The following is a 21,236-nucleotide window of genomic DNA, read 5'->3' on the forward strand; positions in this document are numbered from 1 at the left end:
ATGGAGAATTAGAGCAGCTTTAGCAATTCCATCTCTGCCTTGGCCCTTCCTTCCCACTCTGTTAAACTGGTAAATGTCATACATACTTGTGATTTGCTTGTCTGTCTTCTGCTTTTACTTAATATATCCCAAATTGCAAGTCTGTATGACTCAGTCCAAAATAGTAGCACAGTCTTAGGAAACATCTGAGGGAATTTTTGTCAACTCTCCTTTTTTGCCTGAGTATTTTAAGTTTGAGCTGATGGAAGTTCATAATCCTTCTAATGTTGTCCTCTGTTGATATACCTTTTGCTGAAGGGGGTTTGAGAAAGGACAGGCAGTGTAAGGAAGTTGATCCATTTTGTTCTATGTTTGTCTTTGTAAACGAAAGCAAGAAACTTGTCAGATCCAGATTGTTTTGGTATTTAAGGGACATGGAAGACCTCTTTGCTACAAGAATATGCAGAAGATAGTAATGTGAGTAGTAAGTGAACTGTGAAGTAGAATATGTGTACTGAAAACTTTTAGATTGGAATCTCTAGTGGTAGAGGATTGTTCCTGCCACCCTATTTACTGATGGGCAGGGGGACAAGAGGAAACAAATCCTTGTTGTTGGTTATCATTCCATTGGAGTAGCACCTCGTAGTGCTGCACCAAAGCTGTTTGCTGTAGCATCTTGCCTACTGTTTTATTAAAAAAATCTTTTAAAACTCCAGAACTTTAGTAGTTCTCTTCTGGGCAAAGTGGAATATTCAACCCTCAAACATTTAGGAAATGAGAAATAGACATTTCATGGAGGGTAAGGTGTGTTTGTGGCACTAATGCAAGAGAGTTTGTGATGAAGATAGTGTGGCCTTTAGCCACGTGATGGCTGGTGAATTAATACTCCTGAGTTACTCCTGGTGCAGTGCTGACCCAGCTGGAAACCAGCACATGTTCCACTGGCTTGTATCACTGCCATCAGATGACATGATCAAAGAGGGATAGAAGGAACATTGTGCCTTGGGTGATTTGTTATCAGACTATGTCTGCAGGTAGCTAAAGGACACTCATCGTCGTTCCAGCATACGTTGTCCTTGTTTTATGTGTGGGGGAAACAGTCTCTCTGAGAACTGTCAGACATCTGTCAGAACTTAGGCATCTCATAGGCCTGAATTCATGTGGAGAAGGGGGATGCTTGGGAGAGGCATTTTTGTGTATGTGTTTGTGAATTTGTGTGCGTATGTGTATTTTTTAGTTGGTTTTAGGTCATTTGGTGGTTGGGATTTTCTTGTTTTAAGAAAAATGTGTCTGAAAATTAATCCAGACCACTTTCAATTAAATGGATGTGATAAATGAGAATAGCTTTTATGTGTGAGTTTTTTTACTCTTTAGCATAATAGTAATTTTGAAATATACAATAAATCCACTATCCCCTCCACATAACATAACCTTTGTTATTGGAAAATATTTCATTTTTGCTATTAGAGCTGATTCAATAAAGCACTGAAGAGGTGATACATTAAGGCTAAGGCAGTATTAGTTCACTTTCTGTTGGCATGGGTTCTGTTCCATGCTCTTCCCCATTTGACTTGCCAACTAACAACTAAATGTGAAGTATTGGGCTTTGGGCTTTTTTTTATTTGTTGTTCAGGCATGAGCATTCTGACTCATCATTGTTACAGCTTCATCAGCCTCTTACCTCAGACAAACTTTCAGAAAATTCAGACTTGTTCTGTTGAGTTTATTTTTTGTAGGCTTTTTTTAGATGGTTTCTTTTTCAGCCACCTGCAGTGCTCTTTGCAATTGCACATGTTCATCTCCTATGAAGTTGCTTTTTTTGGCACACAAAATGCTTTTTGTTTGACATACAGTTTTGTTCTACTCCCATGGTGATTCTTTAGTGAGTCTAAACTACTGAAGAAGCCATTTAATTTTTCCTTTCTGTTGTGCTTTCCTACAGTCAAAAGTATTTTTAGGTTTGTGTGTTTTGTTTAATTCTAGACAAGTGCATTGCTTCCAGTAAGGAAAAGAGGTACTCAATCAGCTACTTTAATATGCTGGAGCTCTTATGTGGAAGCTTGCATAAGCGATTTCTTTTTCTTCTTTTTTTCTTTTGAATTGACTTAGTCATGCATATCTTCAGGAATACCCCAAAAAAAAATAAATTGAAGTTACTGATATCTAATTTCACAGACTGAAGTACAGTTGCACATACAGCTGGAATTTTGACTTTGCATAATCAAAAGCATTTATCTGCTTTTTAGGGCTGAATACGAATGTAACATGACTACACATCCCAAATGTTGTTCTGTCAAAAATCCATCAGTTTGTACTGTTGAAACACTTTGCTTTTGAAGTGTCTTCCAATTTAAAGACTGATTTTAATCAGCAACTGGTGTTAGTTAAGCATTGAAATGTCTGTTCAGTTCACTGTGTAGAACGCTAGAGGAGAGGGGGTGTACCTTGAGAGTTCTCTTATTGGAATCCTGTCTTGGTGAAGGGGAGGTGGGGGCCAGAGGAAAGGCTGAGTAAAAGAACTGACATTTAAAAAGCTGTTTGTGGCAGTGTGAAACTCAAGTGAATGGTTACCAGTTGTTAATTTGCCATGTGCAGTAGTTTTGATCTGATGCAGAGCTGGGTCTGTACTTCCTGTTGTGCAGCGCTTCTGAAGTGGTGGGGTGTGGGGTTCAGCCACAGCTGAACCTCCTGCAAATACTGGAAACCATATTCTAGAGTGATCAGGGATTTTGTGTCAGAACTGGGAATAACACCATGGAAGTTATTTCTTTCTCTTCCCCCACTCCTGACATTGGGTGCTGAAAAGCCATAGACTTTAAGAGGCAAGTGAAGTTAAATGCCTTGTGTCCTCTTCTCTGTCTTCCCACAGAGATGTTCATTAGTGATGCATTTTTTTCTGTTTATTATACTCAAGCTCTTGAAGAAAGTATTGAGATAGCAGTTGCATTTGAAAGAAAAGTTTATCTAGAACACAAAAAACTTGTTTTACTCCATATAAACATATATCACAGGGCTAGAGGGCTAGTGGGTTTTTTTTAATAAATAATGTTCATAACAGACTTCTTACTGCAGTGTATGAACATTCAGTTTGCTCAGATGGTTAAAATTGTCAGTAGGTTTTGCCAAAGCACAGGAAGTGTTATCTGTAACTCAGTTGTGGGTTTTTATTAGCAATTAAAAACATCAGTGGAACAGAGTTTTACAGAGAAATCTGGGCTGTCTGTCACTGTGCCCAGAGCAGGCAGCTGTGGCAGTGCTGCCTGTACCTGCGCCCACCTGTACCCTGTCTGATCCTGGTGCAGGTGCATTGCTCCAAGCCCAAGCAGCAAAGCTCCTTGCTTGGCATAGCACAGGAAGTCTGGCAGAGCCAGGAATAGAACTTCAATCTGCTGTTTTCCAGGCTCTTGCTTTTATCCACAGCCCCATCCCACCTCTTCACTGGCTGACATGCTGGCAGCCAGCCGCCTCTTGCGTGCGGGGCCAGCTGCTTCTGCAGCGCTGTCTGACCTCATACTCCAGATGTTTGAAGTTCCATTTCCCCCATGCTTATGTGAACTTTAGCAAAGTGCTTCTGGCATTTCACCAATGCAGCGGAGAGGAGGGGAGGGCTGTTGTCTTAACTGTTTTCTTTCCATAAGAAGGGCCTCTCTAGAGCTGTTAAAAATGCCTTCCTCTGTAGGACTCATACTCCGTTTGCCTTCAGTTGCCATCTGCCAGTCTTACTTCCCACATTCCTCTCCCTGTTCCCAGAGATGCTCTGTGGACCTCCCCTCCTTATGCTCTCTGTTGACATCATCTTCCTTTCAGTTGGGGAAAGTGGGGAGCAGGGGGTGAGGGTGTGATGAGACTTCCTTGTGTCTCTCCAAAGATGTTTCTCATTCACAGACCCTAATTCTGTGAGGTGGCATTTCACAGGTGAGACCTACTGGCTTCTGTCAGGTGCCCCATTTTATCTGATCAGCCTCTCACATGAACGTGCCTGAAATAACCATTAAGAGAATAATGTGAGAATCTCCTTTCCTTCAGTGCTCTCTGAGGGATGAATATGTATCCTCCATAGCAGTCCTCCCATTTGCACTTGGCACCAGGGGGAAAAAAAAAAAAAAAAAACCAGGAATGAACTCAAGTCTGGCTCTTGGACGAGTGGGCTGGTTTCTTTGCTCTGATTACTGTGCTAGAATGCTGTGTACCCGTTCCCAGCCCCTCTGGTCTGTCCTTGCCCTGTGTCCCCTTTCTGCTCAGCTTCTCCAGCAGAGTGCATGACTAGATTTGACAATAGGATACTCTGAAAAGCATCTACAGAAATAATCCTTCAGCTGAACAAGTCTCTCTTTTTCCTTTTTTGTGCTGTTGTATAGGTGTATGTGTCACTCCACAGGTTGTGTTGTGGAAATTGGGATCCAGTTGGGGTCTAATTCTCAGTGAATCCTAGTCTTCCTTCTGGAAGAGAGGCTAATGGTGGGGCTATTTGTCTATGGCTGGTAATCTTTAAGCCTGTTTCTCTAGCTTCTGTTTTCAGTTTCTTGATTTTAACCACACTTTTTTTCTTTTTTAAACACTTGTAAAGACATGTTCTGTTAGTCAGGAATCTGGTTTTTGTTCAGTATGCCTTGAAATGAATACAGCTTAAACTTGCTATGAAACTGTGTTGCATTATTGTTTTATATTCTATGCTTCTGAATTCTAAGAGCATACAGTCCTGAGTAAATGGGATGTCTGGTATACTTCACTACCTGACCACTCACCCCCTATAGCTGTCCAGAAATCCATGAAAAAACAAATCTATGTGGAGATATTTTATATCTGCAAGTGTTGCTGAAATATGGTTTGCTTTATGCCAATGTCAACTGCTAGGAGAATCTGAGAAAAATTGCTGGTGTATATAAAAAAAGATGTAAATTCCAAATCAGGGGCTAGCTCCACAGGATCAAACTGATACATAATGATCTGTGTTCAGACATAATTGAAGACATAGTGACAGACAGTCAAAATAAGGCCCACAATCAACACTTTTTAAACCCTTCTCTCCATTGGATAATTTTAGTAAAATGCATTGTTAGCATTGTGATTTAATTTTTCTATATATATTTCTATTTTATGTATAGAAATGTGTTTTGAAAGTGTGCCTTTAGGTATGAGTTACTTCTGGAAGTGGGACTCAGTATTTCTCTCAATTTTTTTTCCTTTGTCTTTAGTGCCTTTCCCCCTCTGCTGGTGACAAACATTTTATATGGACTGTGAAAGTTGCTGTATATATCTGTATTGATGGCCTTAGTTCATCGTGTCAATCTGTAAAAGCTCTTGAATGTGAGCCCTCTGTGCAGGAAAAGGAAGGTGGCATATCAGATTACATGAGATATGGCTTATCTGGCTCCTCTAACCTTTTACCTTAAGAGGCCTGGATTTACCAGGACTTCAGGAGATGAAGCTTTCTGGAGAGCCTGTCCTACTATTGTCACTTGTGTCACTTGTCTGTATGTTGACGAGAATGAGTGAGAAACTTCTATCTATAAACCTACCAAAACCATTGCTGGGTTTCCAGCTCTGGAAATACAACTCTTAAATCTATTTCAGTTGCCTCCTACATTGCCAGCACCCCATACAATACAAACACACAAGGTGAAACTCGGATGTCCAAATGCTTCAGAGTGATAGGAAACCTTAATTTCATGGTGCAGGTTCAAAAGACATGGCAGGATATTCTGAGGATTCTCAAATGAATTTATGTAGTGGTGTTAAGGCAACTATTTTGTGAAAATTGGCTTGAAGGATTGTTTATGTGAAATAAAAAGGTCTTGAAATCCTTACATTCTTAAAGGAATTTGGGGAACTGGAAAATGCATCTCCCTTTTTCTTTTCCTCTAGTAACTGTTGCTTGTTGCTAGCACTGGGTTTCTTCTGTGGATTCACTGATAAATTGATAAATAGGCAGTGCTTTAGCAGACTTGATTCTGGTTACTGTCCAAGAGGCTGTTAAAAATATCTTGAAATCATCTCTTGAAGAGGGAATGGTAAGAAGGGCCACTCCCCTTTTTATTATGAAAGTGAAAGATAACCAATATAAAGCTTCTAGAATGGTGCCTTCATATGACATTTGTTCAGGGCTGACTAGGAACTTGAATTTCACACAACTGATAGCCCGCTGGGCATAATAGAAGATTGCATCAGTCTTCTGCCTTAGGAGACAGGATTGACTCCACCAGTCCCTGATAACAGAGCAGTACTTCGGTCAAAGTTTCTTTCAGTTTTTTTATATGCTTCTCAGTTGTTGGTTAACCAGGTGTCTGTGCTGAAGAACTGGGAAGGGGCTCACCAAACTGACTAGTTTTGGTCTGTAACTGAGTTGGTGTGGTCACAGCTGGGGTATTCAAACAGTTTCTAGTCAATGGAATTGGGGGCTACAGTTCCCAATGCAGTCCAGCCTCATACTTTGGAGGAGATGCCCATGGAATAAGTGTGTGTGCACAGTGATGAACAAGGGTGGCAGATGCCAGTTGTGCCCATGCTCTGCTCTCCGTGTCTCCCGTGAGGCCAGGCCTGCTTGGTGCTTGGGCTCTCCTGGACAAGAGGGGGAAGTAAACTATTTTATTTCTATAGGTAAACTTCTTGAGTTTCTTGAGCAGTATCTTGGTGGGGGTCAGACAATACGTAAGCAATAGTTTCAAGTCAAATACTTGAGTTACTAGCACTTTCATGAAGTGAAATATGTAATTTATAACATTGTGTCAATATCTGATTGTACATGATGTCATAAAACCCCAAACTACTCACTTGAGCTTTTTCATGCCTGATGTGCGTTGAGCCCATAATTGTTCTTCTCTGTAGAATATTTATTTGCAGTTTAAATATGTTCACATTTCCCTGTGTTGAATTTTCTTTACAAGATAACAGTATAAAATGGTGCTCTCACTGAAGAAGTCAGCTGTCTGACTGAGCTCATTAAAGCTGGGGATTTCGTTGTTCTTTTTGTAGGTCAGACTGACTTCTTTGCAGGTGGCCTGTGCAACGTGCATTGTCCAGGTCTCTTCAGTGCCTTTACTCAACCATAACTCATTTATTTAAAAGGTCTTACTAAATATGCTTTCTTTCTGGAAGTAGCAGTGGAATAAATTTGTATTTCTAAAACAGAGCAAGCTGATGTTCTTATTCTCACTGGTGTATTTTCCTTTCAGGGAAGCTTATTGTATGAACTGTATTGGAAGACAATGAAATCTGTATTTTTGGAGGATGACAATATTAAAGGATGATTAATATTAAGGATATAGAGGATGATTAATATTAAAGCTGGGTTTAGGAACAAATTGCAAAGAGTGAGGGTTTGGGTTGTTTTATTTATTAAGGGATTTAAGGGATGCTGAAATGCACCTTAGCATTTGTTTCTTAAGTTGTTTCCTTTGGTTAATACACTTTATAGTCTGGGTGTGTGAACTTGTAGAAAATATTTGTGTTACAAAGTTTTTAACTATGTGTGTTTTACTGCTATGTATGACCAACCAAATCTGAAACTATGGCTAATTTCTTGTGGGCAGTAGAACAGATGCTACCTTTCATATTGAAACATAAAGAGGTAAGCTTGGAATACAGACAGTTGTACCAGAGGTTGAGGAAGGAAACAAAATTTTCTCTGCACCACTCACTGTCCCATGCATTGCATAGTTCTATTGATAAAGTTCAGTCTGAAATCTATGCCTTTGCCCAGTATTTTGTGTCACATCAGGCACAGTTTCTTCTGAAAGAAGATGCTGTATTTGATGGATTGCTGTGATGTGATATGTCAAATCTGGTGTTCCAACTGGCTTGTCTTTGACTAGAGGTCTTTAGGGTTTTTTTTCCTTATGCAGTTCTTTTATCTTATACTGCCCTTTGGTTAAGAGAATCTCGCTGTTCAGGTATAGAATGGATGAAATAATGTTCACTCCATTAACTTGGAATTCAATGATGCAGTGTTTAGCATACAATCATTTAAAGTTAGAAGGGACCAATAAGGATCATTGAGTCCAATTCCCTAATTCTCAACCATGACTTAGTGTCATCTAGGTGCTCCATGGACTCTGACAGGCTCGAGACTCTGACCACTTCCCTGGGAAGCCTGTTCCAGTGACCCACCACCCTCTCAGTGAAGAATATTTTCCTAATGTCCAGTCTGAAATTCCCCTGACATGGCTTCCTTTCATTTCCTTATATCCTATTGCTGCTCACCAGAGCAGATGAGCACCTTCCTTTGAGGTGCTGCCCCCCTTGAGGAAGTTGTCAGCTGTGATGAGGGCACCCCTCAGCCTTCACTTCTCAAGGCTGAAGAAGCAAAGTGTCCTCAGCCACTTGTATGGCTTTCCCTTGAGACCTTTCACCATCATGGTCACCCCTCTCTGGACACACTCTGATAGTCTGTCCTTGCATTGAGCTGCCCCAAAGTGCACACAGGACTTGAGGTGTGGAGCAGATTCCTTTGGGAAGTACAGCACCAAGTTTGTGCAGAACAGTTTGCTGAGCCTCAGGACATGTGATTACAGCAAGTGCAGTAGGAAGATGGGGGTGCCAGGTGGTAGCAGGTCATGCTGCTTGTATGGCTGATATGTCTGGGTTTTGTTTGTATAAAGTAATTGTAATCTATTCTGCTGACATTTAGATATGTATAGCACTGATGCCCTGTAATCAGGGCTCTACTTGCCTGAAATAAAGTGTTAGTAAGAGACCCAACCCTATATTTTACTACAAACTGAAAAGCAAAAAAGAGAAACAATGTCAAAATTACAGAAAACTGTTGCCAGTAACATTTGCTTAGTCTTCCTTGTCTCCTTGCTTTAGAGAAATTGGCATCTTAAGGAAGTCTGTGGATTGTGATCCTTCATTCCTTCTTCTCTGAGTGAGTTTAGGGAAAAATTGAAAAGTTACTGGCTTGCAGATCTGTGTGGCACAGAGCATTTGGTATGATGTGAAAGTTTTTAGAAGTATTGCATAAAATGGCCTGAAAAGCTGTCATTAAAAGTAACCTTAGGATTTTTTTTTTTTTTGCGTCTTATGTGTTTGAATGTTAGATTTTTAAGACAAAGGAAAAGTCCTTGAAGTGACTTTTTGCTCTTCCTTAAACTCATAAGTTGCAGTGGTTCAAGAGTAAAAGGATTTTGTTTTCCTTTTTCCTTTTTTATTTTAATAACCCCATATGTATGAGCTTTATTAAAATATCTAGATACCCTTATATTAGCTTGGCCAGAGATACTTCAGTCTCTATTGTAAATTGTTTGTTCTGGGCTAGCATGCTCTAGCACATGAGTAGAGTGGTATCTGCAGCACAGGATAATAAAGGAACAACTATTTGCTGTATCATTGCTTTGCTTCACTTGGCCTTGAGGCTACTTATAAGGAAGCAAACAGTTAAATGTTAACTCTACATCCTGTTGTTCAACTGTCTGCTGTTTTTTTTTTTTTTTAATTTTATATGATTTAAAGAAGACAAATAGTGGAGTCAGCTAATAATTAACAGTTCCTTCAACCTCCAAGCTTCTGATTAGCTGGCATAGTCCCTGGCACTCAGTTGTAATGGCAAAGGGATTTGTTTGACGAGTTTATTTAAATTTGCTTCCCAAAGGAAGCACACTGTGCTTCTGGAAAGACTGTCTTTTCCCTCTTCTCCAAATCAATACAAAGCTGGGCTTTGTTTCACTGGATTATGTTGTCTAGGAGTGAAAATCTCTGCTCTTTTCCCAAATTTTAAAATTATGCAATGTATTTGTTTCAGCCTAGGTCAGAGATACCTGAAGCTGGTCTGACTGCTTGCAAGTGCCTGTTAGCCTGTGCTAACCCATGCCAGTTAGCCATACTTTGCTCCTCTCCATGTTTGGTATCTAAAAGCAGGTTTTGTGCATGAAATCACAAACCAGCTACTGTTCAGCTGTCTTGTTACCATATCAGAACACTCATAGCTGCAGATGTCAAGTGTGATCAGAGCTTTGGGAATGGTCTGTTTTGGCTGTTACCTGGTATATGTGGCTTGTCTTTCTTGGAAATTTAACTGTTGACTGGCTGGGAAGCTTTGCTGTCCTACTAAAATTTGCTTGTGTGTTGAGTTTTTCCTCTTTTGAAAGTGAAAAATATCACATATGACTAAACAATAAACTTCCACATAAGCATTAAGCAGATAGAAATGAAAACAGAAGAATGACCAATTGTTGTGTGCTTTGTTTTGCATAATGTTCACATAAAACTTAATAATATGCAGATCTAAAAAAAGCCCAGTAATTTCTTGGAGAGGTATGATGCTGTCTGGTAGCTCTGACAGCAGCCTATTGCTTTGGGCAGAGCATATGCTGTGAGCCTTTGTTTTGCATTGGGGTAAAATCCTGCCTTGCTTTTCCAGTGCACCAGATGTGGTAGGAGTTGAAGTCTTGTTTGCTTTGAAGAGCAAATTAGTCTCTTGCACAGGCACATCTAAATGCCTTTCAGGATTTACATATGTGCCCTGTTGCTGGCCCTGCACTATGGTACAGATACTCTTCTCTTTCTCACTGAAATTCATGCCAAGACATTACAAATCACTGCTCCATACTTAATTTTGAATAAGCTGTCTGATAAAATTAATACATAGTATTTTCCTGTTCTAAGAGATATTTTTATTAACAGCAATTTGTTGCAATAGTACTTGAGTCAGTTTCCAAAGCATGTATGGTACAGCATCTGTTCCTGGAATTTCTTACCCTCTGTTCCAGTAACTTACAGAACTTTCATTGTCCATTGCAGGGAGGAAAAGTAAGTTTCATGGACTACCTGCTAGAAAAAGATGCCTTTTTTTTTGTATTCTGAAGGGCTTTGTTTTGTTTTGTCTTTTTTCTTTTGATGTCAGTGTTAAGAGAACTCTTAGTATAAAGATGCATTTTTGTCCTGCCACTGAACAAAAAATGAGTTTCTTAGTAACAACAGATTTGGTTTGTGAGGATTAAGTAGAAGCATGGATTTATTTCTAGGGACCTAGCTGTATTTTAGAGAACCCTACTTTGAAACATTGTTGTATGTTTTTTAAATTGGTGTTTTCAGCCTCCTAAATTGCTATGTTATTCAGGGGACTTTAAAATTGGTTCTTTTTCTCTCTTATGCAGTGCTCATGTATTACAAAATATGGAGAGTTGCTTATTATTTAAGAGTTTTGTAAGATGGTTTGAGATCTGTTGTTATCATTGTACAGAAAGGTTCAGGTTGTGCAGAAAAAATGGAAGAGAGATGAACATGTAGCACAGCCCTCATAATTCTTTCAGCAAGATCGAGAAAACACTGAAAAGGCAGATCTGATATGTATGTTTCAGTCTCTGAAAGGAAAAGAGCAAATGATAGCTGCATTAGACTAATCTCATTCTTTAGTCTTCATTCTCTCATCTGTGAAATTGGCTGCCAGAGAAAACATGGGTGCAGTGGGTGATACCTGATACTGATGTAGGTAAATACTTGGTGTATTGGACTGTCTTATTTGGAAAGGCATTTTTAAAATTCCTGACTTAGGGGTTTTTCAGAGTGTGAGCATTTAGAATGATAAAGCTTATTACAAGGTTTTACTGGGATATTTAATTAATTTATTCCAAATAAGCTAATGCAGACATACACACTTAATGTCTTGCATTGCTCTAGAAAATTTAAACTCTTATTTCTATTAAGATTCTGCGTGCTTTCAAAGTAGAAGAACCTTTTGCAGTGTTACAAGTAGTCTGTTATTTAGCTTGCAGCTGTGAAAATAAGATTACTTGGTATCACTGTTCTTAGGTGCTTCTCTACCTGTATTCCCACTTATAATCTGCAATGCCTCCTATCAGAACTGTTAAGGAAGGGTCTTAGGTGTTCATTTCTTTTTGTAGTCAGGAGAATTTAATATTATTTGAGCATGTGCACCAGTTAACGAAAAAACCAGTTAAGCTGAAGACATTTCACAATGACCACTGAATGCTGGCTTTCCTAGAAATGTTAATTTCCTGAATGCTAATCTTGCTTTTTTTTATCTTGCCTTATATAGGAGCAGAAATATCAGCTAATTTGGTGCTTTATCTTTGACTTTGATTCACTAAACAAAACCTTGCCTATCACAATATTCATTTTAGATTAAACCATTTCTAGATATGTGCCTAAATGACGTAGGATTTAGGGTGACAAGGATATTTCTTTCTTTCTGAACCTTCACTATTTTTTTCTGTGATAGCCTTTCTAGGAAGAATTGATGCTTGTAGACTAAGATTGATTTTCCTCAGTGGATAAAGTGGTGGCTTGAGAGGTTTTGCTCGAAGGGGCATTTTGTTGTCAGATACCATCTCCTTCAATGAGATCCTGAGGTTCTAGTAGGTACTTAAACCAGTACATTCAATCCCTGAATCTTGAAATAGGCTTCCTAGAAATGGGACTTCTGTGGCATCCAATGCTTGATTTGCACTTGTTCTTCAGCTAGGGTTTAAGCTGTGATTTTATTCCTTGTAGAAGAATGTGTCTGTTATGTGAAGCTTAGTTTGATTTTTCACAGACTGCTGGACTGATCTTTGTCTCCTTTTTTTTTTTTCTTCTCTGAATAAAATGCAGCATATTTTATATTCCTTTACTTGCATCTTTAAAGCTTTGTTTCATTCTTTCAGTAAAGCTGCTATGAACAGTATGACTGAAACTAGCCCCAGTGCTGAAATTAGTCCCTACCTGTGCAGACTCTCACTCTGATATGCACTGATGGCTTTGCTGAAAGAAATTACCACACAGACTTCCCAAGCTGAGTCCCCTCCGGGGCTCTGAGCAAATTGCTTAGCTTGTCTGTCCTGGTTTCCCAGCTGTGGAGTTGGAGTAATTTATTACCAGTGTCAGTCATAAGAACACTGAGGGTTAATCTGTGAAGACTGTATCTGCATAGTGTCTTTAGGGTGTCAAAACAGTAACATATAATTGTAATTTTATTATTAATATTGGTTATTTCATTAAGGTGTAATTTTCTTACAACATTTGTGTAGATTAAACTCATTTCATCAATAAACTGGCATCCTTCCAGCAGCATTAACGTTCAGACTCTTTGTCTAACAGTGAAACCTAAACATGTAGCTAGCTCTGTAAAGAAAACAGCAAATGCCTAAAGAAACCCATACTTTCTTGTTTTTAATCTAGACTGTGGACATCCATAAAGAAAAGGTGGCTCGCAGAGAGATAGGCATTTTGACGACCAATAAGAACACATCAAGAACTCACAAAATTATAGCACCAGCGAACATGGAACGTCCTGTAAGGTATATTCGAAAACCCATAGACTACACGGTGCTGGATGATGTTGGCCATGGCGTGAAGGTAAGAACTCCTGGACACTTGAGGACTCCAAATAGCACAGACCAGGAGACAGGGTCGGGGCAGAATGTTACTGATACTAAAATGTTTAGCTCCTTTATGATAGGAAGGATTATGGGTGTGATATGCTCCCACATACAAACATTTCAATAGCATGATGGATTGTTTTACAGTGAGGGGGTTTTGAGCAATGTTTTCCTTACCCATGTGACTGTAAGTGACAGTCACAGTGTGAGGAAATAATGGCTCAAGATCAAAGGCTTATGACTTGTCAAAAAAGCCATGACTGACTTTTAAAATTATGACTACTTCCTCCTCTGCCTTAAGTTATCACTGCCACTCAGTTTTCCTCAATAACTAAAGAAATAAAGGAAGTTCTCTCTTATGGGGAAGTTGGCTGGTGGGGTTGGGGTTTTTTGGTAGGTGAACAGAAGAAAAAGGGGCGGCTACTTTGCTTTTAAATCTCAGTGGCATTTGCTGTCTTATTCCCATTGGACAGCCTAAGTTTCCTTTTCTGTGAATAAGAACCTTAGTAAGATAATGTCTACATCTCTTGAAATGGTTGTAGTTGGAGTGAATTAATATAACACCATTTGCTCCTTGGTCATCTTTTTGTAAAAAACACTTTTGTATCCCTGTAGACCAGGTGTTCAAGGTATATTCTGTTTGCAACAATCTTCTCTTCGATGGCATTTATTCAAAACCTGTGTATCCTCTAGAGGATAACAGATCCTCTTGATGTGCAGCTGTATCAGCCCATCATGTGGCCTTTGGATTGCTGAGCTTGAAGAACAGATCTTTGGAATGACTTGGCACAACACAGAGCAGGGTACCTCATGCTTTGTAGTAGCCCTCCAAATGTCCACATGAGTCTAATTCCAACACAAGTTAGAAAGCAGTTCTATACCATGACAGCTGTAGACTATGAATTAATGTAGTGACTTTAGACTACCTGATTTTTTTTCATTTATAGGTGAACCTGTATTAAACCTGTAACTCAGGATTGTTTTTCAGTAATAAATTAAGCCAGTCTTGATGAATAAGTCTTGTGTAGAAGCCTGACACAGACAGACGTGTTCTGAATTGCTATAAAATAGAAACACTGGAGTCAGAGAAACTGCTGATTTTTCAGTACAGCCTGCATTTGAGGAGAATGCTCTACGAATGGAGAGTACAGAAATTCAATGTCAGGTTATTGACTTTACATTGAAATGCTCCAGGGATCAAGTGCTGCAGAAGACTTTAAAAGTCAGATAATTACTGTTAGTCTCTGAAGTTGATGCTTTGCTGAACTACCTGTGTTATGAAGACTCAAAACAGGTTGCTTGATCCATGAAGGCTGAGGTTATTAAGCATTATCTTTTGCATCTTCCAATATCAGTATTTGCTTTTGGGAGTACTACTGTCTTTATTCATGTGACCCTCTTTTTTTGGTGGGTGCTGTTTACTCATTTCTAGGCAGCTCTTACTGAATGGTTTTGGTAAAGAGTTCTTTTTGAATGTTAGTGGTTTTATTCTATACTGAAAGCTTGGTCTTTTCAGAGGTAAAAAAGCCTCTTTTAATAACCAAATTGCCAACTCAATTACAAGACAGCTGCAAATTATATCTTGATAATGTTTCTTTAAGTGACTTACCTAAGTCTGTTTTACACCTGTCAAAGGCATGAAAGAGTTGGTATTTTCTATGTAGGCTCGTTACACAAATGCAATAACCTGCCAGCCAGACCTCAGGTATGTAGTTCAAGGTGGCTGCCATGTGTAAGAGACACTGTTGAAAACAGTGTCCTGAGTTAATGACACAATTAAATGTTTTAGCCATTTTTTTACTTGGGTTCCAAGAGTGTGACACACATCAAGGTTCTGATGGAAGTAGCTTACTTAGTCACCTAGATGTAGGCAGTGATGTTACCAGAAAATCTAACCAAAACAACTTCACAAGCTGGATCAAGTCCTGCTGGAAGTCAGCACAAATGAAAGGTGATGCTGAGAATGTGAGTTGCCTCTTGAATCTACAGTTAGGGCAGAACATACAATAAACTGAATTACAAACTTGTCTTGTCCAGAGTGGTCTTAAAAGGTGCTTCAGTCTCTGTTAAGTCTTATTTTCTTGGGCAAAGATTTCACCCCAAGTTGGACAGCAACATGTCCAATAAAGCCTTAGAAACCATGTTTTTCTTGAGAAAAAGAAGTTTGAGATCTGCTTAGAACAGTTGTCAGTTTGACGGACTTGCAGATCCTTGAATGTTTTTTGTTGTACCAGCTGTCAGTAAGATAGAGCACAACACATATATTGGCATTTAGGTATTAAATAAAAATTATACAACACTTTGAAATCTGTAGATGACAGTTTATTGCTGTTAGTGGCACTCTGTTCTGGTGTAGGATTTGATAAAGAAACATAAAGGAAAAATACGAGGAGAAATCAAGGATATTGGATTCAACTGGATTATACCTGTTTCTGCTTTTATGTATTTAAATATTGATCCTAGGAAAAATGTTGTTTAAATATGCAGTATATTTTATGGGATGATCTTGAATTGTTTCATATGGAAAGTATAGATAAAAATAATGTCTCTCAGAGTTAAATAATGAAATTAGGGAGGTGTATAATCCTCAGGGTAAATGCTGTCTTCACCATATGTCTTCCATCTGAGCAAATGCAAAACCACCTTGTGTGTATACTCACACTTCATTTTCTTTGTTTGTCTCTGCTTGTTGTGGCTGTGTAGAAAGGATGCAAAAGCAGATGCATGTGCTTGGGGCTTGGAGAAGGGCTCTGCATGCCCCCCTGTGTCTCACATGCATGCAGCAATTTCTGTGGGGGCAGGTGAGGGTGGAGGTGGCAGTGGTGGGTAAGCAGCTGCTCTCCATAGCAGTCTCCTCACTGATGGGAGACACTTCCTTGGAAGGCAGTGCTGTTTCCTCCTCCAACATGATCTTGGTTGAAAAGCTTTTGTAGAGCATCCTAGGATCACAGAGGTGCTTTCTCCTTCAGCCTGAAATCTCCATGGCAGCCCCAAAGTGCCCCAGCTGTTGCACTCCCTGCCCCTTCCCTTTGCAGGGACAGATACAGACAATGTCTCCAAAAGTTGGTTGTTTTTTTGTTTTTTTTTAAATATATGTCCCTATGAAGTCTATGAAGTCGAGGCTGGCATCAGTCCAAATCAGGAGGGCATTTTAAGTTGGTTTGCCAGCAAGAAGGCTTTCCTTTGCAATACAAATATATGTTGATGGCTCCAAGAAACACTCAGGGAGGCATTTTTGCTGGTCTGTTAAATGGTTGCTCAGCTGTCACCCTCTGGGCATATGGGAATGTAGCTAAAGTAATTCTTTGTAAACAAGAGTAAGTGTTGTTATCTACCTTCCTGTGTAGAGCTTGGTTTAAAATTATTAGGCAGAGGCTACTTTAACATTTCCTTCCTCCTCTTCTTTTTTTTTTTTTTTTTTTTTTTTTTTTTTTTTTTTTTTTTTTTTTTTTTTTTTTTTTTTTTGTGAAAGGAAAGAAAAAAATACTGTGCCAGCAAATAAATAGGTCAAACACAATTACTCATACAGAAAATCCTTAGTTTAAGAGCAGGGAGAAGAGGAAGCTTTGGAAGCTGCCTTAAAAACCTTAAATTTCCACTTAAAAACAAATTCAAATTGGCCTTTGAATTTATAATAATCTTCTTTTTGAATAGAAGGCAGGTGGAATTGCAGCAATTTGTAAAATGGCAGCTAAGTAGGAAATTGAAGTGATGATGCTTATGGTTAAAGGCAGATAAAATGTTGAGTGCATGCCTAGTTGAAATGCCCAATAGCTGTGATTGGATTAAGTTTATTTTATGGAACTAATAGTTCTTCAAAACCAAACTTCAATTGTATATGAAGATTGATCCCTTTTCAGCTTTATTTTTAAGGGAAAAAATTGTAATTTTTTCACCATAAAGAAATTTGCATTTAGCACATGAAAGCTGTAAGAAGCCTTTGAGCCCAGAAAGTTAAACAGGAGTTAAGCGTTCAGAAATCTTTCTCAAGGAAATGGAAGTTGGAAGGACTCCTTTAAAGTAGGGATTGGGCCAGAACTTGACAAACACTAAGCTTAGAGAAGGGAGTCTTGCTCTTACTCTTGTGCTTCTCAGCATGTCCTACTTGTCTGCAGTCCATATGCTTTTATCTGTGTCAGTGCAAAACAAAAATGCAGATGAGATGCTGATGTGAGGGTGAAAGGCTACCTAATCAAGCTTACTTACCCTTTAGGGTAAGACTTTTTATGTGTAGCTGCTGGAATATTAAATTTTAAATAATTCACCCTAATAAAAGCCAAGTGAGATAAGAGCTCCTGAGCTGGAGCTGCTGCTGCCTTTGTCCCTTTACCAGCCTCTGTCAGACATTCACGCTTCAAAGGATGTCATGTTGCCAATTTCATTAATGTCACATCATCCCTCTGGGGTCACGGCCAAACAGTAAATATTGCTGTAGGGTAAAGAATGCTTCTCTGGGGGAAAAAGGAACTTCCTGTTGCCAACTGTAATGACTCTGCTGTGAGTGTTAATGCTGTGTGCTTTCCATAGGGCACTTGCTACTGGAAAGTCAGAAGTGTGCCCAGTGTCATCTGACATAATGTAGGTTTCAAGCCTTTCAGTTTGCAAAGGAAACTCAACGCTTGGAGGTCTCTTTATTTTCTGATTTTTTTTTTTTAATGCTAGTCTTACTTTATTATAGCTAGATTCAGTGTCACCAACTCAACTGAAAAATCTTGAACAATTTAAAAGCAGGAATCTAAGTATCTTTCTCTGAACAAGACTCATGAGTGCTGAGAGAACAATGTTAAGTTTGTCTGTCATCCACAACAGGTTTTTGTATACTAATGCTTTTTAATTGGAAAGCTAAACAAAAAAAAAAAAAAGGAGAGAAGCAATACTGACAAACTACGTCTGGTTGCTGTTAACAGAAGACTAATGGCTAGGTTGCAAATATTAGCAGGAGAGGTTAAATTTCCCTGAAGAAAGACTTTGCTACATATGTTCAATTTTTAAAGAAATAATAATTTGAAACCTACCTTTCCTGAAAATAGTCTGCTTTACTATAGACTATAAGGAAATATAGACATTCTGCTAAGAAAATTGAGACACAGGCATAATTTCTTTAAAACTGCACAAAACTAGTGTGGCAGAAGTGTTTTACCCTGAGTGTCTGACACCCATATACAATCTGCCTGCTGAACATCTTTGATTACATATTCTACCAAACTCTGTATCTTGATTGCTGTAAGGAAACCATGTTCTAGGCTTGGTGCTTTACTCTGTCATTTCCTCAGGCAATCCCTGCCTTCACATACAAGCACCTTTCCAGCTTCTGTTTTTCTTGCTCTGTGTCACCATGTAGTATTTCAGAACTGCCCCACCAATGAGAGAAGAGGCAATCTTGTACAGAACTGCCTAGCTGTACAGACATAATAGCATTTCAAAAGGTCTTTTGGCCATCTGCCTTTCTGTAGGGGCATTCTCCCATGATTCATAAAGGAAGTACCTTTTTAAATAAAAGGGAAGTTGACTAAAGAGTCAGGAGTGACCGAGTGGGGCTTTTTTCTGTTGTAGCTGACAACTGTGATTATTGCTCAAAGATGACCTGTCTTAGGTTGAATATTGCTTTTACAGACCCCATGTATGAAAGTTTCACATTAGCCAGATAACTACTATTAATGGAGATCAGACTGGCACACTTTAAACCCTTGTTTCCACTGAAGAGCATTTATATTGGGTGGTCTTTAATGACCTCTTTCAGTCCTCCTAGATATGGCAGGATATATAGTGGAATTGGCTCTTTAAATTCAGGAGTCAGAGAAATAATAAGTGAATACAGCAGGGGAAGTACAACCTGCATTGAGATTTGAAGTTCCTGCACTCTGAAATTGGAGAGTTCATAGCTCAAATGTGCAGGAGAAACTTGCTGAATATCAGCATGGTAAGGATTTTGCTTCTGTGTGCAGGTGGTCTTTTGTGTCCTTACAGATAAATTTGCTCACATAAGTGAGTTATTTGCAATCATCCCTACCCCTAGTTTTCCAAGCACAGTTTATAGCTCAAATGATAGATTTACACTTCCCTGAATCATGACTAATATTCCCCCATGATTTGTGACTTGGCCTTAAAACTATTAAAAACAGTTAGATGGCTGCCTCCTTAGGCCAGCCATTGGAGTCCCTTGATGTCTTGACATCCTCTGACTACTAGTGGGTACTTTTGATTTCCTCCCACCCTTCCTTTTCATGCCATTCTTGGTCTTGTCCCTTTGACCTCAGGTACAGCAACCTGCAGTACTGCCTTTGGCAGCAGGTGTTTTTGTACTCTTCAGACTACCAGAACTGAGTATGCTGGAATTGCCAAAAGAGTTGCCTTAAGCAAATAAGTCTCTTGGTACTAGCAGTCATTACTTGCCCTTGCAAACCCACAGCTGAAGTTCCAAAGTCCAGGTGCTTTGAATTCCTGGCATGAGTTACAGGAGCAGCCTCAATTTTGGCTTTGACAAATGCCTTGCATGGCTGTTGCAAACACCTGTTCTGCCTGTTGCCTTAATTGCTTTGCTCCTTTCCAGCCTGTTGCTGGCTCTCAGTCCTAGGCCAGCCTGTTCTCCCATGCTGTTCAAACCCTATGGATGTGTCACTGCCCTACCTGTAACATTTTGGAAATGAGCAGCATTGACTCTTATTTCTTGAACCCGAGGTTGTGGTTTTTCTCCTAGTTTTGGGACAGCCCTTAAAGCTTTATCCAGGACAGCCACTGTATGTTGGGTTTTCCCTGGAAAGGCAAGGTTGTTCTGCTTGCTTCCTTAAAACATGATCTGCTGTATCATTGCAAGAAACCCCAACCCCTGCTGCCTATCCTGTTTCCTTTCTGGGAACATCCTGGTCTATCTAGTTCTCATCCTCAGCATCACAAGCATCCCCAGCAAGCCTACAGACTGTTTTTGTTCTGATGTGTGTCATCCAGGGTGCTGGTATTGGGTTGAGAACTGTCTCCTGTGTGTGCAGTAATACAAGTAGCAGGAGGAGAATGGAATCATGCTCCTCACAGCTTCTGCTGGAGTTCTCAGCAATGCTCTTCATTTGACTAAGCTTTTTTCATTTTACACCTCCTGTCTCTTATTTTATACCCTCTCAGAACAGTCTCTTCCCTCTTCAAGCTGTGAACTGTGTGCATGCTACCGCTTCTCCTCCTCATGCCCTGCACTTCCCTCCTTCCTGGCTCTGACCTTCCTGGTACTGATCAGGCACTTGGTGGTGGTCATGTTCTCCCAACAGGCTGGCTGGCCTAGAGGCATTTGTGGAGAGATGCTTGCATATACATTAAGCACCTACCTGCCACTCCTTTAGGTTTTCTGTTGCCTTTTTTCACCTTCTTCTTCAAATCACACCGAGTCTAGATCCTGCTGCATCAACTGTTCTTGATTCCAGGCAGGTTTTTAAATTGCTTGGAAAGCATCACGTTTGGTTTTCAGACCAAGAAATGCAGGAATGTTGACCTAATAAGCTCAGCCAATAAGTAAAAAAAGTCTCCTCTTAATTAATTAGCTTGTTAACCATGCTTAAATAGCCATATGGTTCATGTTGCTTTGGTTCATTTGCTTTCCCCCCTTACTTAGGTCTTTTGGATCAGGAGTTGCTTTCCCACGTGAATCCCAGTTCCTTTTGTGTTCTGGCCTTCTGTTTTCCTGTATGACTCTTGTTTATATTGACAACGACAGAGAGGACATCTACAGACTTTTTTACATATAGAAAGCAGTATGGCAACAGTTTCTAATTCTTCTGAACAATCATGTGTATCTGTCTGTATAGTGTTTAACTGGTATCAAAAGAGATGAAGCTCACCTGATGTAGTTCTAGAGACAGGAATAAAGGTCAAGAGCTGTTGGACTTCAGAAATGTTTGGTGTACTTAGCAGTAGAAAGGTTTGAAATAAGAGGAAGGTGAAGTGAATCATTGCTACATG

The 21,236-nt window shown here is 39.5% G+C and overlaps 1 protein-coding gene across 12 annotated transcripts in view; it reads left to right on the forward strand.

The window, feature by feature from the left end:
• The window catches only part of ABI1 (abl interactor 1), a 77,951-nt gene that overhangs the window by 36,439 nt on the left and 20,276 nt on the right, over positions 1 to 21,236 (forward strand). For all 12 annotated transcript variants that reach the window (XM_059841444.1, XM_059841452.1, XM_059841366.1 and 9 more), the window contains exon 3: positions 13,093 to 13,269. In XM_059841444.1, coding sequence (XP_059697427.1) covers positions 13,093 to 13,269 — 177 coding nt within the window. The remainder of the gene's footprint in view (positions 1 to 13,092; positions 13,270 to 21,236) is intronic.

Source organism: Haemorhous mexicanus, chromosome 1 (assembly GCF_027477595.1).
Source record: "Haemorhous mexicanus isolate bHaeMex1 chromosome 1, bHaeMex1.pri, whole genome shotgun sequence".
In the NCBI taxonomy this organism is placed as follows: domain Eukaryota; kingdom Metazoa; phylum Chordata; class Aves; order Passeriformes; family Fringillidae; genus Haemorhous; species Haemorhous mexicanus.